General features: G+C 44.3%; 1 protein-coding gene across 5 annotated transcripts in view; it reads left to right on the forward strand.

Annotated features, from left to right (window-relative positions):
• The window catches only part of AXDND1 (axonemal dynein light chain domain containing 1), a 563,032-nt gene that overhangs the window by 524,863 nt on the left and 14,831 nt on the right, over positions 1 to 23,338 (forward strand). For all 5 annotated transcript variants that reach the window (XM_066597402.1, XM_066597401.1, XM_066597403.1 and 2 more), the window contains 6 exons: positions 1,181 to 1,282; positions 2,907 to 3,073; positions 5,117 to 5,192; positions 9,873 to 10,107; positions 11,492 to 11,705; positions 13,272 to 13,365. In XM_066597402.1, the coding sequence (XP_066453499.1) occupies positions 1,181 to 1,282; positions 2,907 to 3,073; positions 5,117 to 5,192; positions 9,873 to 10,107; positions 11,492 to 11,705; positions 13,272 to 13,365 (888 nt within the window). The remainder of the gene's footprint in view (positions 1 to 1,180; positions 1,283 to 2,906; positions 3,074 to 5,116; positions 5,193 to 9,872; positions 10,108 to 11,491; positions 11,706 to 13,271; positions 13,366 to 23,338) is intronic.

Below are 23,338 nucleotides of genomic sequence, written 5' to 3' on the forward strand. Positions count from 1 at the left end.
GCAGCCAGCAGAGAAATAGAACATGCTGCGGTTTGTTTGCCACGAGAGATTTCGCGCGGACAAACCGCAACTGTCTGCCTAGGATTGTGTTTGCTAACGCAATCCTATGGCAGCTTCCACGGGCGGAAATTCCACGGGGAATCCTGCCGCGGAATTTTTGCCCGGCTGCAGGCGGCCTTAGTGTGTGAAATACGCACTAAAACGTCTAAAATAGGACATGCTGTGTGCAATTTTGTGCGGTATCATACGCAGCACAAAAACGCTGGTGTGACAGGCCCCATTGAAATAAATTGAGGTTTAGTGCTGCATATTTCTCATGTGCCTAATATGCATCAAAGAATGACAGTGATTGTAACGTAAGAGCATAAATAGAACAACATAACTGTAGCAAAAGATGTATTATAGGAAGGGCAGAATGGACTATTTCCCAGAGGCTCTGTCACTTACAGCCTCTGCCATCCAGTTTCATCCAGCCATGAAGTTCCCAACCTTTTATACTTTGTGAGCCACATTCAACATTTGCTGACAGTTGGGAGCCATATTTAAGTTAAATATATTAACACATGTTAACTTGAATTCATAGGGCCCCATAGCATGAGATGGGCCCCACTGACTAATGACAGAAAAGTAAAAACAGCCATATAAGTAGCAATAATTAAAAGTATGGAAAATATTGTCATAATTCAGAGTATAACTGTGGGAGTAGTGCTAGATAGCAGAAAGTCACCGACGTGTTATTGCCTGCAAAAAAAGTACAATTGCACTTGAGTAGACCCCTTCAAACTTTGGGCCCCATTGTAGCCACTACTTCTTAAATCATGAAACGTGGAGAAACGCAAACTCAAAATATTTTAATTTTCAGAAAATATTTCAGTTTGAAATTTGATACAGCAGTATTGCACGACACAGATGTCATTGTTCTGGGGATAGGATATCTATGTCTGTGATATTGTTAGTGGAGGTCATATAGCAAGTGTAAAAAGATGATCAAAACTCATAGGCTGTTAGATGAGGATAAGTTGTGTGCAAAGTTAGTATTCATTTAAATGAAAGATCTAGAGAATTGTGAGCTGTGTCTATTGTGTCTACTGACATACAGTAATGTAGGAATGTACACCAGATATTGTAGGAGCCTTTAGCTGTAATTCTGTAGTAAATCTCATCACAACCTTTTGGTTAGGTTATAGAAGAGAATCAACTACAACTGGCTCGCAGGTTGTACATGAGTGAGAAGACCTGGACCAAGACTGTCCTGCATTTCATTGTACTCCTTGCGTCAAACGTGAGTTACTGTATAAAATTAGTTACACTACAAGAGAAATTATTTAGCACTTTTATAGAACGTACAGAGCTTATCACAATGTATTTGTACAGGTAAGACCATCTGAACAGTCCGGTGCACTTTAAAGTGTCTACAGAGATACCTTTACCAAAACTGTGAACCTTTTATACCTTTTGTGTCTGGTTTTTCAACTTGATTCTTTAACAATTATATTTCTTTTCTCTTCCTCATCTCTCCAACACTAACAATTTACTGTTACAATTAAAGGTGTATTGAATTTCTCTATTCTATTTTCCAGTTGTCTTTTTCATTGCTGTTGCATGTAACTAGTGGGTGAGTTTTGTAGACTGGCATCTGACAGGTGGGCGCAGCCTAAAATTCAAGGGGAACAACAGGTTTTTTAAGATGTACTAAACAACTTAGTATAAAACTTCCTCCTATGGGCTCAGTCAGAGGAGCGATTTTTATTTTTTGTGATTTTTTTTTTTTTGCGTAAAACGCATGTGCACCAAAATTCACGTGACCGAAGTGGGCGTCACGTTGAAAAAAACGCACTTTGGTGCGTTCAAAATTTGCACATAAAGTGCGGTGCTTGCTATCCCCTGCTGCGGCTGTGACAGCTGCAGCAGGGGATTCCTTGGATGTGCAAGCCCTGGATGCTGTCACGTCCAGGGGTTTCACCTTGTGGTCAATGAATGGCCCGAGCTCTGCCTGTAATTGGCTGAGTGCTGAGATCAATCACAGGCAGCGATCGGCTGTCATTCATTGAATAGCTGAGCGCTGCCTGTGATTGGCTGAGCACTCAGTCAATCAGATACAGCCCTTTCATCAGGCGTGGAATTTAAAACCGCGCCTGCTCAAAGAGATTCAGAGCAGTTCAGGGAGAAGATGCGGCTGGAAGCGCCTGAGCCCCGGCAGTTGCAGAGAGGTGAGTATATATTTTTTACACATTCTAGGGATGATTTTCAGAGAAGGGCTTATATTTAAAGCCCTTCCCCGAAAATCACTGTGGGGGCTGCCAGCATCTCACTGCTTTTAATGGAGCCGACTGAAGCGCTGGCTCCATTAAGTTCAATGGGATAGCATTGCGGTCCTCTGCCACAGCTGTGACAGCTGTGGCAGATGATTGCTTCATCTCTGCGGGCAGTCCCCTTGTCACTGAACACTGTGACAGTGCTGTCAGTGTTCAGTGATGAGGGGACTCCACGCGGAGATGAAAAAATCCTTGGCCACAGCTGTCACAGCTGTGGCAGAGAATCGCGATCTTCTCTGTATGTCAGTGGGGTCGCCGCTGCTGCAGCTGACCCCACTGACCACAAGGTGAAACCCCTGGATGTGACAGCATCCAGGGGCAGCGCATCCAATAAATCCTGAATGCTGTAGTTACTTGCGTTTTAATATCCGTTGTCCTATTTTTACCAGTGCAAATTTTTGTGCACAGGTAAAAATTGGACATTTGACCACTGTCGTTGAAAAGCATTGGTTCTAATAGATGCGGATGGCAAACACAAAAAACATGCGCAGCAAAAAACGCCCGTCTGACTGAGTCGTATAAAACAATTATAACATTCTCCTCCACTACCACGTAATACAATGTATATATCCGATTGTAAACCCTCTATAGGACACAAAAGACCTTTCTGAAATCCAGCAGATCACAGAGCGATGGAGAGATCATATGACCCGGTTTCAGCTAGATTTACAGCGCAGTGAAGAGTCCAGCAGAGAGAAGCTGCACATCATCTGTAGAGACTTGAAGAAGTGGCAGCTATATTTTCAGGAGAAAGTTTTGTATGACAACATTCCTAATTGTTATCAAGACAACTACTATTATTTTTGTATAAATGCTTTGGTACCTCATGAGCAAACATATAATATTTTAAAATGTGGGAAGTAAATGTGCTAACTAAGGATGAGCGAGTATACTCGCTAAAGCACTACTCGTCTGAGTAATGTGCTTTAGACGAGTATCTCCCTGCTCGTCCTTAACGATTCGGGGGCCGCCGCGGAGCTGGGAGCTGCGGGGGAGAGCGGGGAGGAACGGAGGGGAGATCTCTGTCTCCCTCTCTCCCGCCCGCTCTTCCCTGCTTCCCGCCGCGACTCACCTGTCAGCCGCAGCGGTCCCCGAATCTTTAAGGATGAGCAGGGAGATACTCGTCTAAAGCACATTATTCGAACGAGTAGTGCTTTAGCGAGTATACTCGCTCATCTTTAGTGCTAACCTATAGCATTAAATTCAGACATTGCTAAGTCATGTTATATAGGACTATGGATAGGAGAGGGGGTTGAGAATTGAGTAGTGGGAGGCAGACAGAAATAGAGAGACTCATATAGAGATGTGGCTGCAGCTAACGTTAAAAGGAACCTGTTAGCATGTTTAAGCTTCATAAACTATGTTTTGGGACTCAAGAATAAGGTAATGGGGAGTACGAAGAGCTGTGTCACATACTCATTGGGTCCCCTGTTTCAGCACGAATGAGAAAGCACGCGCACACAGCCTTCTGAAAACAGTCACATTGTGCAAGTGTACTGATTTGTGGGAGGCACAGTGCTGGACAGGGGACATGGTATGAGACATAGCTCCCTGGGCTCCCCGTTCCCTGACCTTTGAGCATGATAATGTAGTTTATTGGGTACAAACATGCTGACCGGTTCCTTTTAAGTGTTTATCACCCCACAACTACTTGAATCATATATACAATGCCCAATACTGCTGTATAATGTCCTCCATGCTGCTGTTAATTATGAGGGTGTGTTACACAATTAAAGAAAAGATATCCTGGTCTCCTATGCGTGAAGTCTATTGCAGACATCATAGCACCTAGTCTACACCCATCAGACTAAGGAAGACTCAGAATTAGAGACACATCCTTTATAGGGGAAAAAAACTGATGAAAAATGCAAGATACAAGTTATATAATGGCCATATATAGTGCTATATCTCATGTATGCACATGGCAGCTTATTGTGAAAAGTCACCTGAAAAGTTAGGTATATTTTTCAGGCTTTATCTAGATCAGAAATTCCATTTAATAGACAGTGGGTACCTCATTTAAGACTTTCATCAATTAGTTCAGAGAGCAGCTATAAGGACTGTCTGTCTTCCTCCAAGGATCTGACAAATCCGTGCATTACATGGACAGTTCATGGATTTAAGTGGGCATTATGCAATGCCCCGATAGTAGTGCTGCAGAGGACTTTAACACTTGCTGCTCTGTTCCTTAATGATTACACTTAATCACTTTGGTCATAGCAACATGACAAGTTTTAATCTGTTTATTTTAGGAAAAAAAGGACTTTCAACTAAAAAATTGGCCCCTTTTCTAGTCTTTACAGCATGACAGTAAATCCTCAGAGTCTATAACGAAGCAAAAATGTATGGCATAATTAGACTTACTAATTAATTTATGTCCTAAAGCCTATGGACACTTTAAGGGTCATTTTTTCTCTCAAATGCATGTATTTTGGGCTGACAATCATTTTTTGCACTAGGGTTTCATTAAAAACTCTGCAGCATTTTCTTCTGCAGCTTCTAGATACCACGGTATATAGAAACGGCAGACTGAGTATCAATAGATCTGTAGGTCAGGTTGGACTGATGGCTTAGTTTTTCCTCTGCGCTGTTCTCTTCTGAATGTTTTGATTCGCTAATTTACAACAACAACAAAGATAAACGATAAACATTAATGTAGAACCTGCAGAAAACAAATGGTGAAAATTTTTAAATGAAACCCAGTTGCAAAGATGCTTGTTAGCCCAAAATACATGCATTTAAGTGACAAAATTGACCCCCAAAGGTGTCCCTAACCTTTTTTTTCCTCTTATTTGTACTAGTGTGAATTGGCATTACCATGCATTACAAGAAGAGGTGGCAATAGCGGTACTACAAGACATGAAGAACTGGGAAAATGTACGCAGGTTTGACAGTTACAGAATTTGGTTTGTCTTTTGCTAAGCCTGAGCTTTTATGGATTGTGTGTCTATGGTTTTCATTCCGGAGTTCTATCAGTAATGTCAAAAACGACTTTAAGACGGAACTCTGGATGAGACCATAAGCTTGTCTTAGTCAAACTGAGACCAAAGGTGTAAGCCTTGCTCTCTGTGTGAGCAGGTTACTTGTGTTAATGCTTGTTTCCAAATTGTTGGCCTAGAATTGTATAGTTGACTTCTTCAGAACTGAAGAATTCCTGTATGTGCAGAAATGCTGCTCAGATAATTCTGTGGGTACAGGAAAATGCAACAACAGTAGCGCCAATTACTGAATGTGTAGACTGTGGAAATGTATCAAAGCACTTGTACCAGTCAGTATTCTAGGGGGAAAAAAAGATGAGCATTTTAGAAAACTGGCTCTGGAGGGGTCTTATTATGTAAATAAGCTTTAATAAAAGTTAATACATGATAAAAATAAATGAATACAATTTTAAAGATAAGTATAAAAATGTATGCCACAAGTTGGAGAAATAGTCACAAGTCACTGAAAAAGATGACATCTTTGAAGCTGGTCTGGCAGTAAAATCAATGATATAATATCAGAGTATGCAAGAAACTGGACTGTGTGCTATATGCCATTTGAAAAGTTTACCAGTAACATGGGACTTGTAAAATGCCCACATCTGCACCACAAGTGATACTGTGCACATATCGGTTACTGTGGTTAACTAGATGGATATACTTGCAAAGTGACTGATATTTTTGAAATATTTTATGTTTGTTGATATATACATACGTACACAGACACATATATAGATAGATAGATAGATAGATAGATAGATAGATAGATAGATAGATAGATAGATAGATAGAAGTAATATACTATACAGTTTACTCCCCAGTGATATTTACACCATTGTTTATATCAGAGCTGCAGCATCTCTGCTGCGATGGCCCTGTGGCAGTTTATTTGTGATTATTTTTTTTACTTGTGGCATAAGAAATTATTCTTAACTTTTAAATGTATTTGTTTTTATTGTGTATTGAATTTTGCACATAATTAAGACCCCTCGCAAGGCGTTTTTTGTTTATACTAAGTTTTTTGGGCATGTTGGATTACACTGTGCACTCCATGTCTTATAGTGCTGTTTTGAGCATTGTTGTTGAGCTGCCTGTAATATAAAGAGATAAATGAAAGGTCCCCCTGGCTGTCTAGCATCAATCAGCTGACATTCAGGACATTGGAAAAGCTGAGTTGACATCCTTCCCACTTGAATTTGGCCTAACTAGATAGATAGATAGATAGATAGATAGATAGATAGATAGATAGATAGATAGATAGATAGATAGATAGATAGATAGATAGATAGATAGATATCTGAGACGTAGATACAGATATGGGATTGATAGATATATGTTGTGATGTGGAGGCTGTAGCCTGTCAGACACTCTGTGTGTATCTCAGCCGTCCATTGTTATGTTAGCCCATGCAGTAGGATGTGCCTACCTTAGTGCAACATGGTTTGGCAACACTGTGGTGTAGCTTGTAGGTGGAAGATTTAAATGCTTTTCAGCATCTGGGAAAGCTGAGTGGGGTAGGAAGCTTTGAAGTAGACTTCAGCAAAGGCTGTTACCCTCCCCCCAGGGGGTCTCTGATGTCCTACAGCCCCTCTGAAGCCAGAGCTAGAAAATGTTTATATTAGTAGATAAGGACAGTGAACTTCACCTCCCACTAGTCCAGCTGGCCATAGCCAGACCTGATAACTTTTGGAGCCAAAGTTAACAAAGGATGTTTGCTCGAGACAAAGGAAAATGTTAATTTAGAATTAATGAAGGATCTGTAAGTTGCAGCCCGCTGACAAGGATATTTTGCAAAATGTTGTGTTATCGCGAATAATATGCAGGGACTCCCATCTTTGCAGAATGTTCAGGAACCTAGGACTGCATATTTGGGACAGGATACTCATGTGTGGACTCAAGACGTAGGTAAAATCATGACTAAAAATATGCCAGGCCTTTATTCCCGATTAGCTAACCGCGTGTGAAGATATGAGTGAAAGTAGGGAATTTTCAGAGAGGGTAGCACTGAGGGATCCTTTAAAAGTGGGAGCCCATAGACTCCAGATTGTCAGCACCCTGGAATGCACCCTTTGTGCAGACTAGCTGGATTCTCCTTTTTCGTGTGGCTCCACTCATGATAATAGTAACACTCTTATTTTAATGCCTGTTATTTTACTGTCTGTGAATATCATATGTAAGTCTCTTGCCGATTATCTTCTAACATAATTTTTGCATTTTTCTGTAAAAAAGCACTGCTCTTTTTTTTGAGAATTACACTTTAAATTAATTAGTAAACCTTGTCCATGTTAACACGAAACCATATTCTCCGAAGACTATATTAGTAAATCATAAATCGGGTTCCAGTTTACCGTTAAGAAATTGGTTGTGGCAGTTGTATGGGTATTGTAGAGCTTCGGAGAATATGGTTTCGTCTTAACAAGATAATCAGCAAGATTGCTCCCACTTATAAAGGATCCCCCAGTACACACCTCCTCCTTGCCCTCTCTGAGGTCACACAGAGAAGGGAGCGGTGGCTTTGTAGGAACTCTGAAAAAACAAAATTCCCTACTTTCAGTCATATCTTCACACGCGGTTAGCTGATCAGGAACATAGGCCCGGCATATTTTTAGTCATGATTTTATCTACATCTTGAGTTCACCCATGAGTAGCTTCAGGTGTATCATGTCCCAAATACACAGTCCTAGGTTCCTAAGCAGTCTGCAAAGATGGGAGTCCCTGCATCTTATTCGCGGTGACACATTTCACAGCATATCCTTGTCAGCGGGCTGTGACGTAGAGATCTTTCAGAATTTCTAAATTTCATCTTTTCTTTGTCTTGAGCAAACATCCTTTGTTAACTTTGGTTCCAAAAGTTATCAGGTCTGGCTATGGCCAGCTGGACTAGTGGGAGGTGTAGTTCACTGTCCTTATCTACTAATATAAACATTTTCTAGCTCTGGCTTCATAGGGGCTGTAGACATCAGACACCCCCTGGGGAGAGTTTAACAGCCTTTGCTGACATCTACTTCAAACCTTCCTAACACCCTCAGCTTTCCCAGATGCTGAAAAGCATTTAACTCTTTCATCTACAAGCTACACCACAGTGTTGCCAAACCATGTGGGACTAAGGTAGCCACATCCTACTGCATGGGCTAACATAACAATGGACACTGAGATACACACAGAGTGTCTGACAGGCTACAGCCTCCACATCACAACATGTATCTATCAATCCCATATCTTTATCTACCTCTCTAGTATCTATCTATCTATCTATCTATCTATCTATCTATCTATCTATCTATCTATCTATCTATCTATCTATCTATCTATCTATCAAGGGCAAATTCAAGGGGGAAGGATGTCAACTCAAGCTTCCTAATGTCCTGAACGTCAGCTGATTGATAGTAGTCAGCCGGGGGACACTTTATTCATCTCTTTATGTTACACAGGACAAATTGGTTGCATTTCGGGGCCAGGCGGATTGCTGTAGAGTTGTGGCTGTAGGTGATGGTTGCTTGTCTGGTGTCTCGGAAATTTGCTTACCGGTCACTCCACAATCTAAGCCTTCCTCCTCGCCTTGCCACATGGCACTGCCCATTTTTCTTTCATTTTGGAAAATGTAATTCCTGTGCAAAAATGTACCGATTCTTTGATTTTCACATTGAATTTGTTTAGCAAGGGCTTCCCATGTCCTGACAGATTTACTATAATATACCCCTGAAACTGGCACGAATTATAGGGCCACCTCTTAGTATTTTCTAGCTTGTTTAAAAAAAAAAAAAAAAAAAAACACCATTAACTTCATGCTTTGTTTTACAAGTTTGCAATCAAATAACACATTTGCGCGCACCCAAAAAAAGTGAGGCATAACTGTTGGCTGGGAATTTTACAATGGCTGAACCATTACTAAGATCCAGTCACTGGATTTTTGCTGCAAAGAATGCCACAGAAAATGCTGGGAAAAACAACACGAACATATGCATATTTGCACGAGCCTGTGCACTGCATATTCGTGAAATGAATTCTGCTTTTTTTCCTGCACATTGGCGTACCTTACTGTACTTTTTCTGCCCCAAAAGGCATGTTCATTTACGCTGCAAATAAAGACTCACTGATTGAAATGGCTAATGCCCTCCAGATGTGTTCTTTTTTCCTGCACAATTACACAGTGTTTCACACATCTTCTAGTGTATTTTCTGAGCTTCTGCGCATCCCCGTTGACTTCTATTGAGACTTTTGGCGCTCAAATGTGTAGGAAAATATAGCATGCTGAATTTTTTGGCACAACTGAAATGCGCAGGAAAATACGTGCATGTGAACAAACCCATTGAAATTAATGGGGATTATTCTCTGCGATTTGTGTGCACAAATTTTGTGTGCACTTAATATGTCTGTGTGAAGTGGGTCTAAAGCAGTAATTAGCAATTAATTAACATGGAATGAGATAAATCATAGTTTATATTGTTGTACTATAACCGTAACTTTTCATTTTTGTTTTCAGACCAACAAGTAAATAATATTGTGTAGTACATTAAGGTACTTAGAATAGTAAGGGGATGTCTTTTAATATTTAGCTTTCAATATGCATGTATTGTAGATGCTGGTTGAAGAAGAACAACGGTTTGAAGGGAATAATGTCCTAAACAGTCAGGAGTCTCTAAAAGTTGCCTCTGATATTCAGAAAGAATGGTCTCAGTTGGGAGAGAAATTGCTGAGAAGACATGAAGGGTTGGATGGAAACCCAACTCCAGAACAGAAGACCATGGAAGGCCTGAATGATACTATAGAGGAACTCAGTGAGCAATACAGAAGAAGAGTGGAGGGGGAAAATGGTGAGTCACTCTATGGTACAACAGGATAATCAAATTTCAAACAAGACCAGAATCGCAGTTGTAGCCTAATTCTAGCCAAAGATAGTGCAAGTTGAAGCTGCAGCTGCATGTACCGCAAGGAAATAAGAATGATCTCAGTTCTCCCTATTTAGCTTCAGATGACCCCAAGGAAGAGGGAAACATTGACTTTTTACCATGTAATCACCTTCCTTATCCATCATAGACCATACTTGCTCTCTATTTGTCACATTTTTTTTTTCCAGAAAAGAGTGAATAAATGAGCATAGTTGATAGGGGATAACTTGCTTTTGTGGGACAACCACTTTAATGTACAAAACATTGCCTGATTTATTAATCAGATACATCTAATTGATGATTTCCATCCATGCTTCACTTCCTGTGTTACATATTTTTTTTTATTACAAGGAAGCTTACAATACAGTATTTATGTATATTACAGTGATCAAAACATTCCACTGTACTATATTCCAGTTACGTTACAAGCTCCTTTAGAATAGCTGCATGTTCGATAAAGTGTTGTTATATTTTGGCTCTGAATAAATACAGAATATAATTGACTTGCAAGGATTAAAAGGGTTGTCCCGCGCCGAAACGGTTTTTTTTTTTTTTAATAGCTCCCCCGTTCGGCGCGAGACAAACCCGATGCAGGGGTTTAAAAAAAAAACGGATAGTACTTACCCGAATCCCCGCGCTCCGGTGACTTCTTACTTACCTTGCGAAGATGGCCGCCGGGATCTTCACCCACGGTGGACCGCAGGTCTTCTCCCATGGTGCACCGTGGGCTCTGTGCGTTCCATTGCCGATTCCAGCCTCCTGATTGGCTGGAATCGGCACACGTGACGGGGCGGAGCTACGAGGAGCAGCTCTCCAGCACGAGCGGCCCCATTCACAAGGGAGAAGACCGGACTGCGCAAGCGCGTCTAATCGGGAGATTAGACGCTGAAATTAGACGGCACCATGGAGACGGGGACGCTAGCAACGGAACAGGTAAGTGAATAACTTCTGTATGGCTCATAATTAATGCACGATGTATATTACAAAGTGCATTAATATGGCCATACAGAAGTGTATACCCCCACTTGCTTTCGCGGGACAACCCCTTTAAGTTTACCATATTCATCAACCGTTTGAAAATTCAAGTACAATGTAAGTGCACAAAAAAAGGATCGAAGAATGGATATGGTAGCCCTCTGCAGTGACTCTACGCAATTTTAATTTATGTAGAATGATAACTTTTCGTACGCAAATTTCAAAAATGTACTCTTTGAACACCCACCATGCAGTAATGGCTGTTAGAATAAAGTTTGAAAATTTCTGAAACTGTTTACGGTTTTGTTACTTTGTCCACCACTTTGATCAACAGGACTTGCCAAAGGCCTCACGTCTTTTTTAAGCAGCCTAAAGAGCTGGTCATCGCCAATATATCCACTGAAACATACACCCAACGAAATAAAAGAATCTGATTGGTCAAATCTATATCATATACTTCCTGAGTGGATAGCCTATGCACAAAGAATATTGGAACTAACCGGGAACACAGAATCAGAAGACACAATCAATGTGATTACAGTTGAAAAGTAAGGGCAATACTCTAATGTGTAATGAATTACAGTATATATTGCCATACAGATTTGTAAAAGAAGCAGTCAGTAAGGCATTAACACCATTCGACAATGCTCTATCTTGCTTTCATATTGTGGAGCATGTTGAACTAATAGAGATAATTGGTAGCTTCCTACTGCTATTAGAATAGAGGAAAAAAAAAACACATAGATTGTGTCTCTCTTCTAAAGACCCAAAGGTGTTAATTATTAAAGGGGTTGTCCCGCGCCGAAATGGGTTGTTTTTTTTTTCAACCCCCCCCCCCCCCCCCCCCGTTCGGCGCGAGACAACCCCGATGCAGGGACCTAAAGAAAAATCCGCACAGCGCTTACCTGAATCCCCGCGCTCCGGTGACTTCTTACTTACCGGCTGAAGATGGCCGCCGGCATCTTCTCCCTCCGTGGACCGCAGGGCTTCTGTGCGGTCCATTGCCGATTCCAGCCTCCTGATTGGCTGGAATCGGCACGTGACGGGGCGGAGCTACACGGAGCCCCATTGAGAACAGAAGAAGACCCGGACTGCGCAAGCGCGGCTAATTTGGCCATTAGACGGCGAAAATTAGTCGGCTCCATGGGAACGAGGACGCTAGCAACGGAGCAGGTAAGTAAAAAACTTTTTATAACTTCTGTATGGCTCATAATTAATGCACAATGTACATTACAAAGTGCATTAATATGGCCATACAGAAGTGTATAGACCCACTTGCTGCCGCGGGACAACCCCTTTAATATGTTGAGTTATTGCAAGCTGTTTCTTCATTACCAAGCCAGACCGCCGCAATGTATATGGAGCTGTCGGTACCACCATTTAACTACTGATGACATATCTTGAAAGTAAGCCATCGAAAGTTCAGTCCCGGACAAGCCCTTAAAAATATGTCATATAAAGTAGTGATTGTGGCAGGTGATTCGATTGAAGAACTCCATTCATTCTCTTCACGTAAAGAACTGACTGCTTATATACTACAAAAGACCACAACGATATTCAACTAAAGATTTCTGCACATTTGCCGCTTATTCAGATATTACAATAGCAAAAACATGAATATCATGTCAATGTGTTAAAACAAGGATCATATATGTTACTAATGGCCCATCCCAAGATGGTGACTGCAATCTATACATAAATATGCATGCTCAGGATAATCAGTGGAATTCTAGTTATAAGTAAGTGTCAGCTATTTTAAATACACAAAATACTTAAGGGCAAACCAACTTTGCCCAACTGACCTACTTTTGGGAGGAATTTTTTAAAAGCCTTCCCAGACTTTATTCTTTTCTTTTATTCCTAGCACATCTAATTTTCATAGACCACTTTTATAAGAGTGTGGTGCCGGGTTACTTTTCCATGGTCCACCTTGTAGATGCTATGGTGATGATGAGTATGAGTGTGAGCTATAGCATGTATGTAGTTACATAATGAGGCAAAGCTGTTTTGATAACAAACCATACCACATCAGGCTAAGATTTTAGATATCTTATTTGTAGTTGTATTTAGGTTATCATTCTTTTGATTTACTATAATAACTCCTGTCTACTTAGAGTGGGACTGAAAGAGGTCTTGAAGATGTTGCAGCACTGGGTACTGACCTCTACGAATGGAACAGAGAGAGATGATCTGCAGCTCACGCAAGAGGTTTGGAATTAGTACAATTTAGAATAAAACAAGTAACAGCTGGTTTATTTCTAGTTTATCTGAGTTAGCATTTACGTTTTTCCATTCCATCATGGTAGCATGAGAACAGAAAGCCGAATACCTCCTATGATGGGAAGAAATAGCACAGAAGAAACCCAATTGACTAAATTGGTTTGTCTGCTCCCCCTTCCGGCATTTCCCAGACAGTATAGTACAGCACAAGCCATTTGGCTAATATTAGCAATCATAGTTCTGTGTCCACTATATACACGTGGGGACACGCTGCCTTAATCAGTACAGACAGGAGACTGAGAGACAACAGGTTATATGCAGATGCACGTGTTCCGTTGGTCACTGGTGGGGTGGGGAATACAAAGGATTAATAGCTATGACTGCTGTATTCTTTCATAGCTGTTAATAGACAAAAAGCACACTATTGACTTCTACTGTTTGGGTTAGGTCGCCTGCACACAAATGGATTGGATTCCGCATGTGGAAGCCTGCAACGGGATCCAACCCTGTGCCTGGCCAACAACCCTGCATACCTGTCATTTATCTACTTTTTCTGTACTGAGGATGGATGCGGCGAACACCCGTCGGACATGCCCAGTACAGATTTTTTTTTTTTATGTTTCTTTTTCCTGTAGTCACAAGGCGATGATACGAGAAGCCGTGACCTATCCGTAATGTCAATTACCGATGGGCTGTCGGACGGCTTTTATTGACTTTAATTAAAGCCGTCTGTGTGGACACCGCAGAAAAATAGAGCATGCTGCGTTTTTTTTTTTTCTTTCCTCCGCTCACGGAAATTGCAATTCATTTCCACGACTGCAGGAAGAAGCGCTTTTCCATGTCCTGCTATGAATGGAATTTGCTGCGGAACCGCCATGCGGTCGTCGACCGCAGATTACACAATCCAAATTCATTTGTGTGCAGGCGGTCTTAATTCAGTTTTATATCGCTGTCTGTGCAGGGGATTTAGAGCTTTGTATCATAAAAACTACATTCCAACTGCTGTAAATGTATATCAAGAAATGATTCAGTTCTGAGCTTTGAACATAAAAATATGATGATAAAAAGTGAAGGTTCACTTTAAAGGAGATGTCCCGAGGCAGCAAGTGGGTCTATACACTTCTGCATGGCCATAATAATGCACTTTGTAATGTACATTGTGCATTAATTATGAGCCATACAGAAGTTATAAAAAGTTTTATACTTACCTGCTCCGTTGCTGGCGTCCTCGTCTCCATGGTGCCGACTAATTTTCGCCCTCCGATGGCCAAATTAGCCGCGCTTGCGCAGTCCGGGTCTTCTCCTCTTCTCTATGGGGCTCCGTGTAGCTCCGTGTAGCTCCGCCCCGTCACGTGCCGATTCCAGCCAATCAGGAGGCTGGAATCGGCAATGGACCGCACAGAAGCCCTGCGGTCCATGAAGACAGAGGATCCCGGCGGCCATCTTCAGCAGGTGAGTATGAAGACGCCGGACCGCCGGGATTCAGGTAAGCGCTGTGCGGGTGGTTTTTTTAACCCCTGCAGCGGGGTTGTCTCGCGCCGAACGGGGGGGGGTTTTAAAAAAAAAAAAACCGTTTCGGCGCGGGACATCTCCTTTAATTAGTGGCTACAGAGAACACAAGATAAATATACCTGTTTGTATATCTTGTGGAATTCTCAATAAGAGAAACTAAATAATATTATAGATTTGAAACCTTTGAATGGCTAACAAATAAAATGATGCTGCTAACAATGCAAGCTGTCAGGGCTATGTAGGTCTCTTCATCAGGCTGTATAACAAAACACAGTGGATATAAAATGTCTGCACACCCCTGTTAAAGTGCCATGTTTTTGCCAAGTTAAAAAATGTGATAAAGATGAATCCTTTCAGATTTACTGCCATCTTCAATGTGACCTGTTATCTGTAGAATTCCATTGAAAAGCAAACTGAAATCTTTTAGGGTTGGAAAAATAATAATAAAAATACCCTAATATAATCTGTTTGTATAAATATGCAGAACCTAAAACTAATACCCTGTCAATATTTTGATGTATTCTTTGACTTTATAATGGCATTCCATTTTTAGGGAAGGTATCTAACAGCATAGCACATCTTGACTTGGCAATTTTTGCCCGCTCTTCCGTGTGAAAGTGCTCCAAATCTGTCAGATTCCGAGGGCATTTTATGTGTACTGCCCTCTTCAGGTCAACCCACGGATTATCAAACTTTACGCTTCTTCTGGCGAAACCATTATTTTGTTGATTTGGTTGTATAGTTTGGTCTCTGTCGTCTGAAAGGTGAAATTCCTCTTTCTATTCATGCTTTTTAGCAGAGGCCTGAAGGTTTTGTGCCAAAATGGTCTGCTATTTAGAATAGTTCATAATTCCCTCCACCTTGACTAAAGCCCCAGTCCAGCAGCAGAAAAATACCCCAAAGCATAATGTCGCCTCCATCAGCTTTACTGTGCATATGGTCTTCTTTTGGTGATATGCAGTGTTGACTTTGCACCAAACGAACCTTTTGGAATTATGGCCCAAAAGTACCCCCTAGGTCCCATTGGACCATATCACGTTCTCCCACATGCTTTTGTCAGACTTGATGTAGGTTTTGGCAAAACGTAGCCGGGCTTGGATGTTTTTCTTTGTTAGAAAAGGCTTTTATCTTGCCCCCGACCGCCCTCCACAGCCCAGATATATGAAGAGTATGTGAGATAATTGTCACATGTACTACACAACCAATACTCGCCAGGAATTTCTGCAGCTCCGTCAATGTTGCTGTAGGCTTCTTGGTAACCAATTTTCTTCTGGTCTTTTCATCAATTTTTGAGGGACGTCTAGTTCTTGGTAATGTCACTGTTGTGCCACTTTTAATCTGCTTCTTGATGATTGCCTTCACTGTGTTCCATGGTATATGTAATACTTTGGAAGATTTTGGTCCCCTTCTCCTGATTGATAACTTTCAACAACCAGATCCCTTTGCTGTGTTGTAAGTAGAGATGAGCAAACGTACTCGTCCGAGCTTGATACTCGTTCGAGTATTAGCGTGTTCGAGATGCTCGTTACTCGTAACGAGTACCACGCGGTGTTCGGGTTACTTTCACTTTCATCTCTGAGACGTTAGCGCGCTTTTCTGGCCAATACAAAGACAGGGAAGGCATTACAATTTCCCCCTGCGACGTTCAAGCCCTATACCACCCCCCTGCAGTGAGTGGCTGGCGAGATCAGGTGTCACCCGAGTATAAAAATCGGCCCCTCCTGCGGCTCGCCACAGATGCGTTCTGACATAGAGGAGGGAAAGTGGTATCTTGGTGGAGCTGCTATAGGGAGAGTGTTAGGAGTATTTTAGGCTTCAAGAACCCCAACGGTCCTTCTTAGGGCCACATCTAACCGTGTGCAGTAGTGTGGAGGCTGCTTTTTGCAGTGTTGCACTTTTTTTTTTTTTGGTATATCGGCCGTGCAGAGCATTGCGCCCTGCAGTAATACTCCAGGGCCAGAAGCGCTTAGGCAGGGACAGAAGACATATTGATTGAATATAGGCAGTGGGCCTTTGCAAAAAAAATTGGGGAAAAAAATCTATTTGGGCTGCCTGTGACTGTCCTCAGTGTTCTGGGTCTGTGCTGGGTGTAGTAGTTCTCCAAATTCATACGCAGCCAGCTAAGTGTTACAGCAGGCTTGCGCAAAATTATTTCCTGGCGTTCCGTAAGCGAAGTCAGCCTCCAACCACAGGCCAATAAGCGGCACATTTAATTACAGCGTTCTGTTTCTGCACTACTGGTAATACACCATGCTGAGGGGTAGGGGTAGGCCTAGAGGACGTGGACGCGGGCGAGGACGCGGATGCCCAAGTCAGGGTGTGGGCACAGGCCGAGCCAGTACGGTGGCCAGGGGTAGAGGCAGGGCCAGACCGAATAATCCACCAACTGTTTCCCAAAGCGCCCCCTCGCGCCATGCCACCCTGCAGAGGTCAAGGTGCTCTACGGTGTGGCAGTTTTTCACAGAGACGCCTGACGACCGACAAACAGTGGTGTGCAACCTTTGTCGCACCAAGATCAGCTGGGGAGGCACCACCACCAGCATGCGCAGGCATATGATGGCCAAGCACCCCACAAGGTGGGACGAAGGCCGCTCACCGCCTCCAGTTTGCACCACTGCCTCTCCCCCTGTGCCCCAACCTGCCACTGAGATCCAACCCCCCTCTGAGGACACAGGCACTACCGTCTCCTGGCCTGCACCCTCACCTCCGCTGTCCTCGGCCCCATCCAGCAATGTCTCTCAGCGCAGCGTCCAGACGTCGCTAGCGCCACTGTTTGAGCGCGAGCGCAAGTAGGCCGGCACGCACCCGCACGCTCAAGCGTTAAACGTGCACATTGCCAAATTGATCAGCCTGGAGATGCTGCCGTATAGGCTTGTGGAAACGGAGGCTTTCAAAAGCATGATGGCAGCGGCGGCCCCGCGCTACTCGGTTCCCAGTCGCCACTACTTTTCCCGATGTGCCGTCCCAGGCCTGCACGACCACGTCTCCCGCAACATTGTACGCGCCCTCACCAACGCGGTTACTGCAAAGGTCCACTTAACAACAGACACGTGGACAAGCACAGGCGGGCAGGGCCACTATATCTCCCTGACGGTACATTGGGTGAATTTAGTGCAGGCTGGGACAGAGTCAGAGCCTGCGACCACTCACGTCCTACCCACCCCCCGAACTGCGTGCCCCAGCTCGGTGGTGGTATCTGCGGCGGTGTATGCTTCCTCCACTAAACCACCCTCCTCCTCCTCCTACGCAACCTCTGTCTCGCAATCAAGATGTGTCAGCAGCAGCACGTTGCCAGCAGTCGGTGTCGCGTGTCGTGGCAGCACAGCGGTGGGCAAGCGTCAGCAGGCCATGCTGAAACTACTCAGCTTAGGAGAGAAGAGTCAGACGGCCCACGAACTGCTGCAGGGTCTGACAGAGCAGATCGACCACTGGCTTGCGCCGCTGAGCCTCCAACTGGGCATGGTTGTGTGTGACAACGGCCGTAACCTGGTGGCGGCTCTGCAGCTCGGCAGCCTCACGCACGTGCCATGCCTGGCCCATGTCTTTAATTTGGTGGTTCAGCGCTTTCTGAAAAGCTACCCACACTTGTCATACCTGCTCGGAAAGGTGCGCCGGGTCAGCGCACATTTCCGCAACTCCAAGACGGACGCTGCCACCCTGCGGACCCTGCAACATCGGTTTCATCTGCCAGTGCACCGATTGCTGTGCGACGTGCCCACACAGTGGAACTCTACGCTCCACATGTTGGCCAGGCTCTATGAGCAGCGTAGAGCTATTGCGGAATACCAACTCCAACATGGGCGGCGTAGTGGGAGTCAGCCTCCTCAATTATTTACAGAAGAGTGGGCCTGGTTGGCAGCCATCTGCCAGGTCCTTGGAAACTTTGAGGAGTCTACCCAGATGCTGAGCGGGGATGCTGCAATCATTAGCGTCACCATTCCTCTGCTATGCCTCTTGAGAAGTTCCCTGCAAAGCATAAAGGCAGACGCTTTGCACTCGGAAACGGAGGCAGGGGAAGACAGTATGTCGCTGGATAGTCAGAGCACCCTCATGTCTATATCTCAGCGCGTTGAGGAGGAGGAGGAGGGGGAGGAGCATGAGGAGGAGGGGGAAGAGACAGCTTGGCCCACTGCTGAGGGTACACATGCTGCTTGCCTGTCATCCTTTCAGCGTGTATGGCCAGAGGAGGAGGGGGAGGAGCATGAGGAGGAGGGGGAAGAGACAGCTTGGCCCACTGCTGAGGGTACACATGCTGCTTGCCTGTCATCCTTTCAGCGTGTATGGCCAGAGGAGGAGGAGGATCCTGAAAGTGATCTTCCGAGTGAGGACAGCCATGTGTTGCGTACAGGTACCCTGGCACACATGGCTGACTTCATGTTAAGATGCCTTTCTCGTGACCCTCGCGTTACACGCATTCTGGCCACTACGGATTACTGGGTGTACACACTGCTCGACCCACGGTATAAGGAGAACCTTTCCACTCATTCCCGAAGAGGAAAGGGGTTCGAGAATGATGCTATACCACAGGGCGCTGGTGGACAAACTGATGGTAAACTTCCCATCCGACAGCGCTAGTGGCCGAAGGCGCATTTCCGCGGCCCAGGTAGCAGGGGAGGCGCAGAGATCAGGCAGCATGTACAGCGCAGGCAGGGGACCATTATCCAAGGCCTTTGCCAGCTTTCTGGCTCCCCAGCAAGACTGTGTCACCGGTCCCCAGTCAAGGCTGAGTTGGCTGGAGCACTGTAAAAGGATGGTGATGGAGTACGTAGCCGATCGCACGACCGTCCTCGGTGACGCCTCTGCCCCCTACAACTACTGGGTGTCGAAGCTGGACACGTGGCCTGAACTCGCGCTGTATGCCCTGGAGGTGCTTGCTTGTCCTGCGGCTAGCGTCTTGTCAGAGAGTGTGTTTAGTGTGGCTGGGGGAATCACCACGGATAAGCGTACCCACCTGTCAACCGACAGTGCCGACAGGCTTACACTCATCAAGATGAACAAAGCCTGGATTTCCCCAGACTTCTCTTCTCCACCAGCGGACAGCAGCGATACCTAAACAATACGTAGGCTGCACCCGCGGATGGAAGCATCGTTCTCTATCACCATCAAAAACGTGGACCTTTTTGCTTCATCAATCTGTGTATAATATTCCTCCTCCTTCTTCTGCTCCTCCTCCTGAAACCTCACATAATCACGCCGAATGGGCAATTTTTCTTAGGCCCACAAGGCTCAGTCAAATAATTTTTCTAAACAATTTTTATACGTTTCAATGCTCATTAAAGCGTTGAAACTTTCACCTCAACCAATTTTTATTTTTACTGGGCTGCCTCCAGGCCTAGTTACCAATTAAGCCACATTAACCAAAGCGATTAATGGGTTTCACCTGCCCTCTTGGTTGGGCATGGGCAATTTTTCTCAGGTACATTAGTACTGTTGGTACACCAATTTTTGGGGGCCCTCGCCTACAGTGTAATCAAATTAATTTTTAGCCCACCTGCATTACAGCTGACGTTACATCAGCTGTGTTGGGCACTGCAATGGGATATATTTATGTACCGCCGGTGGGTTCCAGGGAGCCACCTATGCTGTGGGTCCACAGGGAGTTGTAACTGCATGTGTCCACTTCTAAAGAACCCCAGTCTGACTGGGGCATGCAGTGTGGGCCGAAGCCCACCTGCATTAAACATGACATTACCTCAGCTGTGATGGGCAATGCAATGGGATATATTTATGTACCGCCGGTGGGTTCCAGGGAGCCACCCATGCTGTGGGTCCACAGGGAGTTGTATCTGCATGTGTCCACTTCTAAAGAACCCCAGTCTGACTGGGGCATGCAGTGTGGGCCGAAGCCCACCTGCATTAAACATGACATTACCTCAGCTGTGATGGGCAATGCAATGGGATATATTTATGTACCGCCGTTGGCTTCCTGGCACCCACCCATGCTGTCGGTCCACAGGGACTTCACAATAGGGAGTTGTACCTGCCTGTGTCTATGAATTAAAAAGCCCGGTCAGGTTGGGGCATGCAGTGTGGGCCGAAGCCCACCTGCATTTAATCTGACGTTAGCTCTGCTGTCCAGGGCACTGCAATGGGATACATTTATGTACAGCTGGTGGGTTCCAGGGAGCCACCCATGCTGTGGGTGCACACGGAATTCCCATTGCGAGTTGTACCTGCCTGTGACTATTTATAAAAAAACACGGTCTGACTGGGGCATGCAGACACCTTGACAGAATGAATAGTGTGTGGCACATAGGTTCCCCATTGCTATGCCCACGTGTGCAGCTCCAGATGGAGGTGGCACAGGATTGGACTTCTCATTGCTTCTGTACAGCATTATGGACTATCGCCCCGCCCCTTTTAAAGAGGGTCGCTGCCTAGCCGTGCCAACCCTCTGCAGTGTGTGCCTGCTTTTCCTCTGGCAGACGCACTTATAAATAGACATGAGGGTTGCGTGGCATGAGGGCAGCTGAAGGCTGGGCAGGGACAGTTTGGTGTGCGCTGTGGACACTGGGTCGTGGGGGGGGGGGGTTGGGCAGCATGTAACCCAGGAGAAGTGGCAGCGGAGTGTCATGCAGGCAGTGATTGTGCTTTGTTGGAGGTAGTGTGGTGCTTAGCTAAGGTATGCATTGCTAATGAGGGCTTTTCAGAAGTAAAAGTTGTTGGGAGGGGGGGGGGGCCACTCTTGCCGCTATTGTGGCTTAATAGTGGGACCTGGGAACTTGAGATGCAGCCCAACATGTAGCCCCTCGCCTGCCCTATCCGTTGCTGTGTCATTCCCATCACTTTCCTGAATTGCCCAGATTTTCACAAATGAAAACCTTAGCGAGCATCGGCGATATACAAAAATGCTCGGGTCGCCTATTGACTTCAATGGGGTTCGTTACTCGAAACGAACCCTCGAGCATCGCGAAAAGTTCGTCTGGAGTAACGAGCACCCAAGCATTTTGGTGCTCGCTCACCTCTAGTTGTAAGCTCTTACAGCTTGCGCTGACAAATACAACTAAGAAAATGATTGGAAAATGCTACTAGAAGAGCTGTACTTGATATGGGGAAAACCAGAATCACTGTAATTAATGCCAGTCGTGTACTCAATACTATTTATCATGAGTTTAGATGTGATTGGCTAATTCTGAATATATCCACATCCCCAAATATAAGAGGGTGTTCACACATTCGCAACCAGAATATTTTAGTTTTGTAATTTTTAATTTTCCACCCCAAAAATATTCCGCTTGTTTTTTCATGTATGGAATTATACAGATAACGGGTCACATTAAAGGTGGAAATAAATCTGAAATGATTAATCTCTGTCGGATTTTCTAACATGACAAAAACATGGCATTTTAACAGGGGTGTGTAGACCTTTTATATCCACTGTGTATTTGAGGAAAACTATATATACACACAAAAGCAAAGGTTATTATGACACTTGTTTGTAATGGTCACAGATTTAAGAATGCTCTGAAAACTAATTTCTTCAAGAACATTTTGTGTCACGTAATTTTATTGCAGTTGGAATTGCAGCTCATGATCTTACGTGGTTACAGACACCTCTTCGCTTAACTGTGCTGCCCTTATTTTGAAACTTGCTCACAGTGGTTGCAAAGCAAAAAAAAAGTCACTCAGTTCACCCCATCACCCACTGCTCCTATTCTGCTGATGCCTGGTCCCCTGCTTCAATGGCGATGGCTTCCCAACAAAGTCATATAACCACTGCAGCCAAATAACTTTGTATATATTGTGTTACTCTCCTCACCCCCTTTATATTGTAGACTGTTACTAACAAGATCGTCTCTCCTTTCATTTCATTGCTGATTTTTATTAGCTGTCATCATCTGAAAATGTGTCTGCTTCCCTTTAAGGGATTTTCTAGGCAAAATCTATTGATAACCTGTCCTCAGGATAGGTCATCAATAGCTGATTGGCTGTGGTCTGCCACTCAGGATCCCGACAGATCAGCAGATTTAAAAAAAAAAAAATCAAATTAAATTAAGTCAAGTAAAATTTTTAAGTCCCCTTAGAGCCCTTGACCTTGCAATCAATATGTAGTGGCCCAGAGTTAGGGTGTCTCTGGTTTATGTCTGTCTACCTCAGTGAGATCATCTTTGTGTCTTGGTGTGTGTATATTAATCTATGTATTGTGTTGGTGTAACAATTCTTGGTGGTGTTGGCGTGCCTGTCCTCCAAACTTGCTCATTGTGACATGATTGCTCTGTAAAAAGGTTGGGGCGGAGCTAGTGAAGTCAAGGAGAGAGATGTAAACGGTGGAGGAGGACGTGTGAGCAGGAGGCTCCGCTGCTTCTGCCTGGACAGAGCCCCGGGCCTTTTTTCCAATCTCTATGGGAAGTATACCCTCCGGGGACTGGAGTGCAGAGGCTGAAACCTGTTTATGAAGTTGGCGGATGGAATCACTCACTTCCCTGCTTAACTGCATGTTGGAGAGAAG

The sequence above is a fragment of the Eleutherodactylus coqui genome, chromosome 3 (genome assembly GCF_035609145.1).
Source record: "Eleutherodactylus coqui strain aEleCoq1 chromosome 3, aEleCoq1.hap1, whole genome shotgun sequence".
NCBI lineage: Eukaryota > Metazoa > Chordata > Amphibia > Anura > Eleutherodactylidae > Eleutherodactylus > Eleutherodactylus coqui.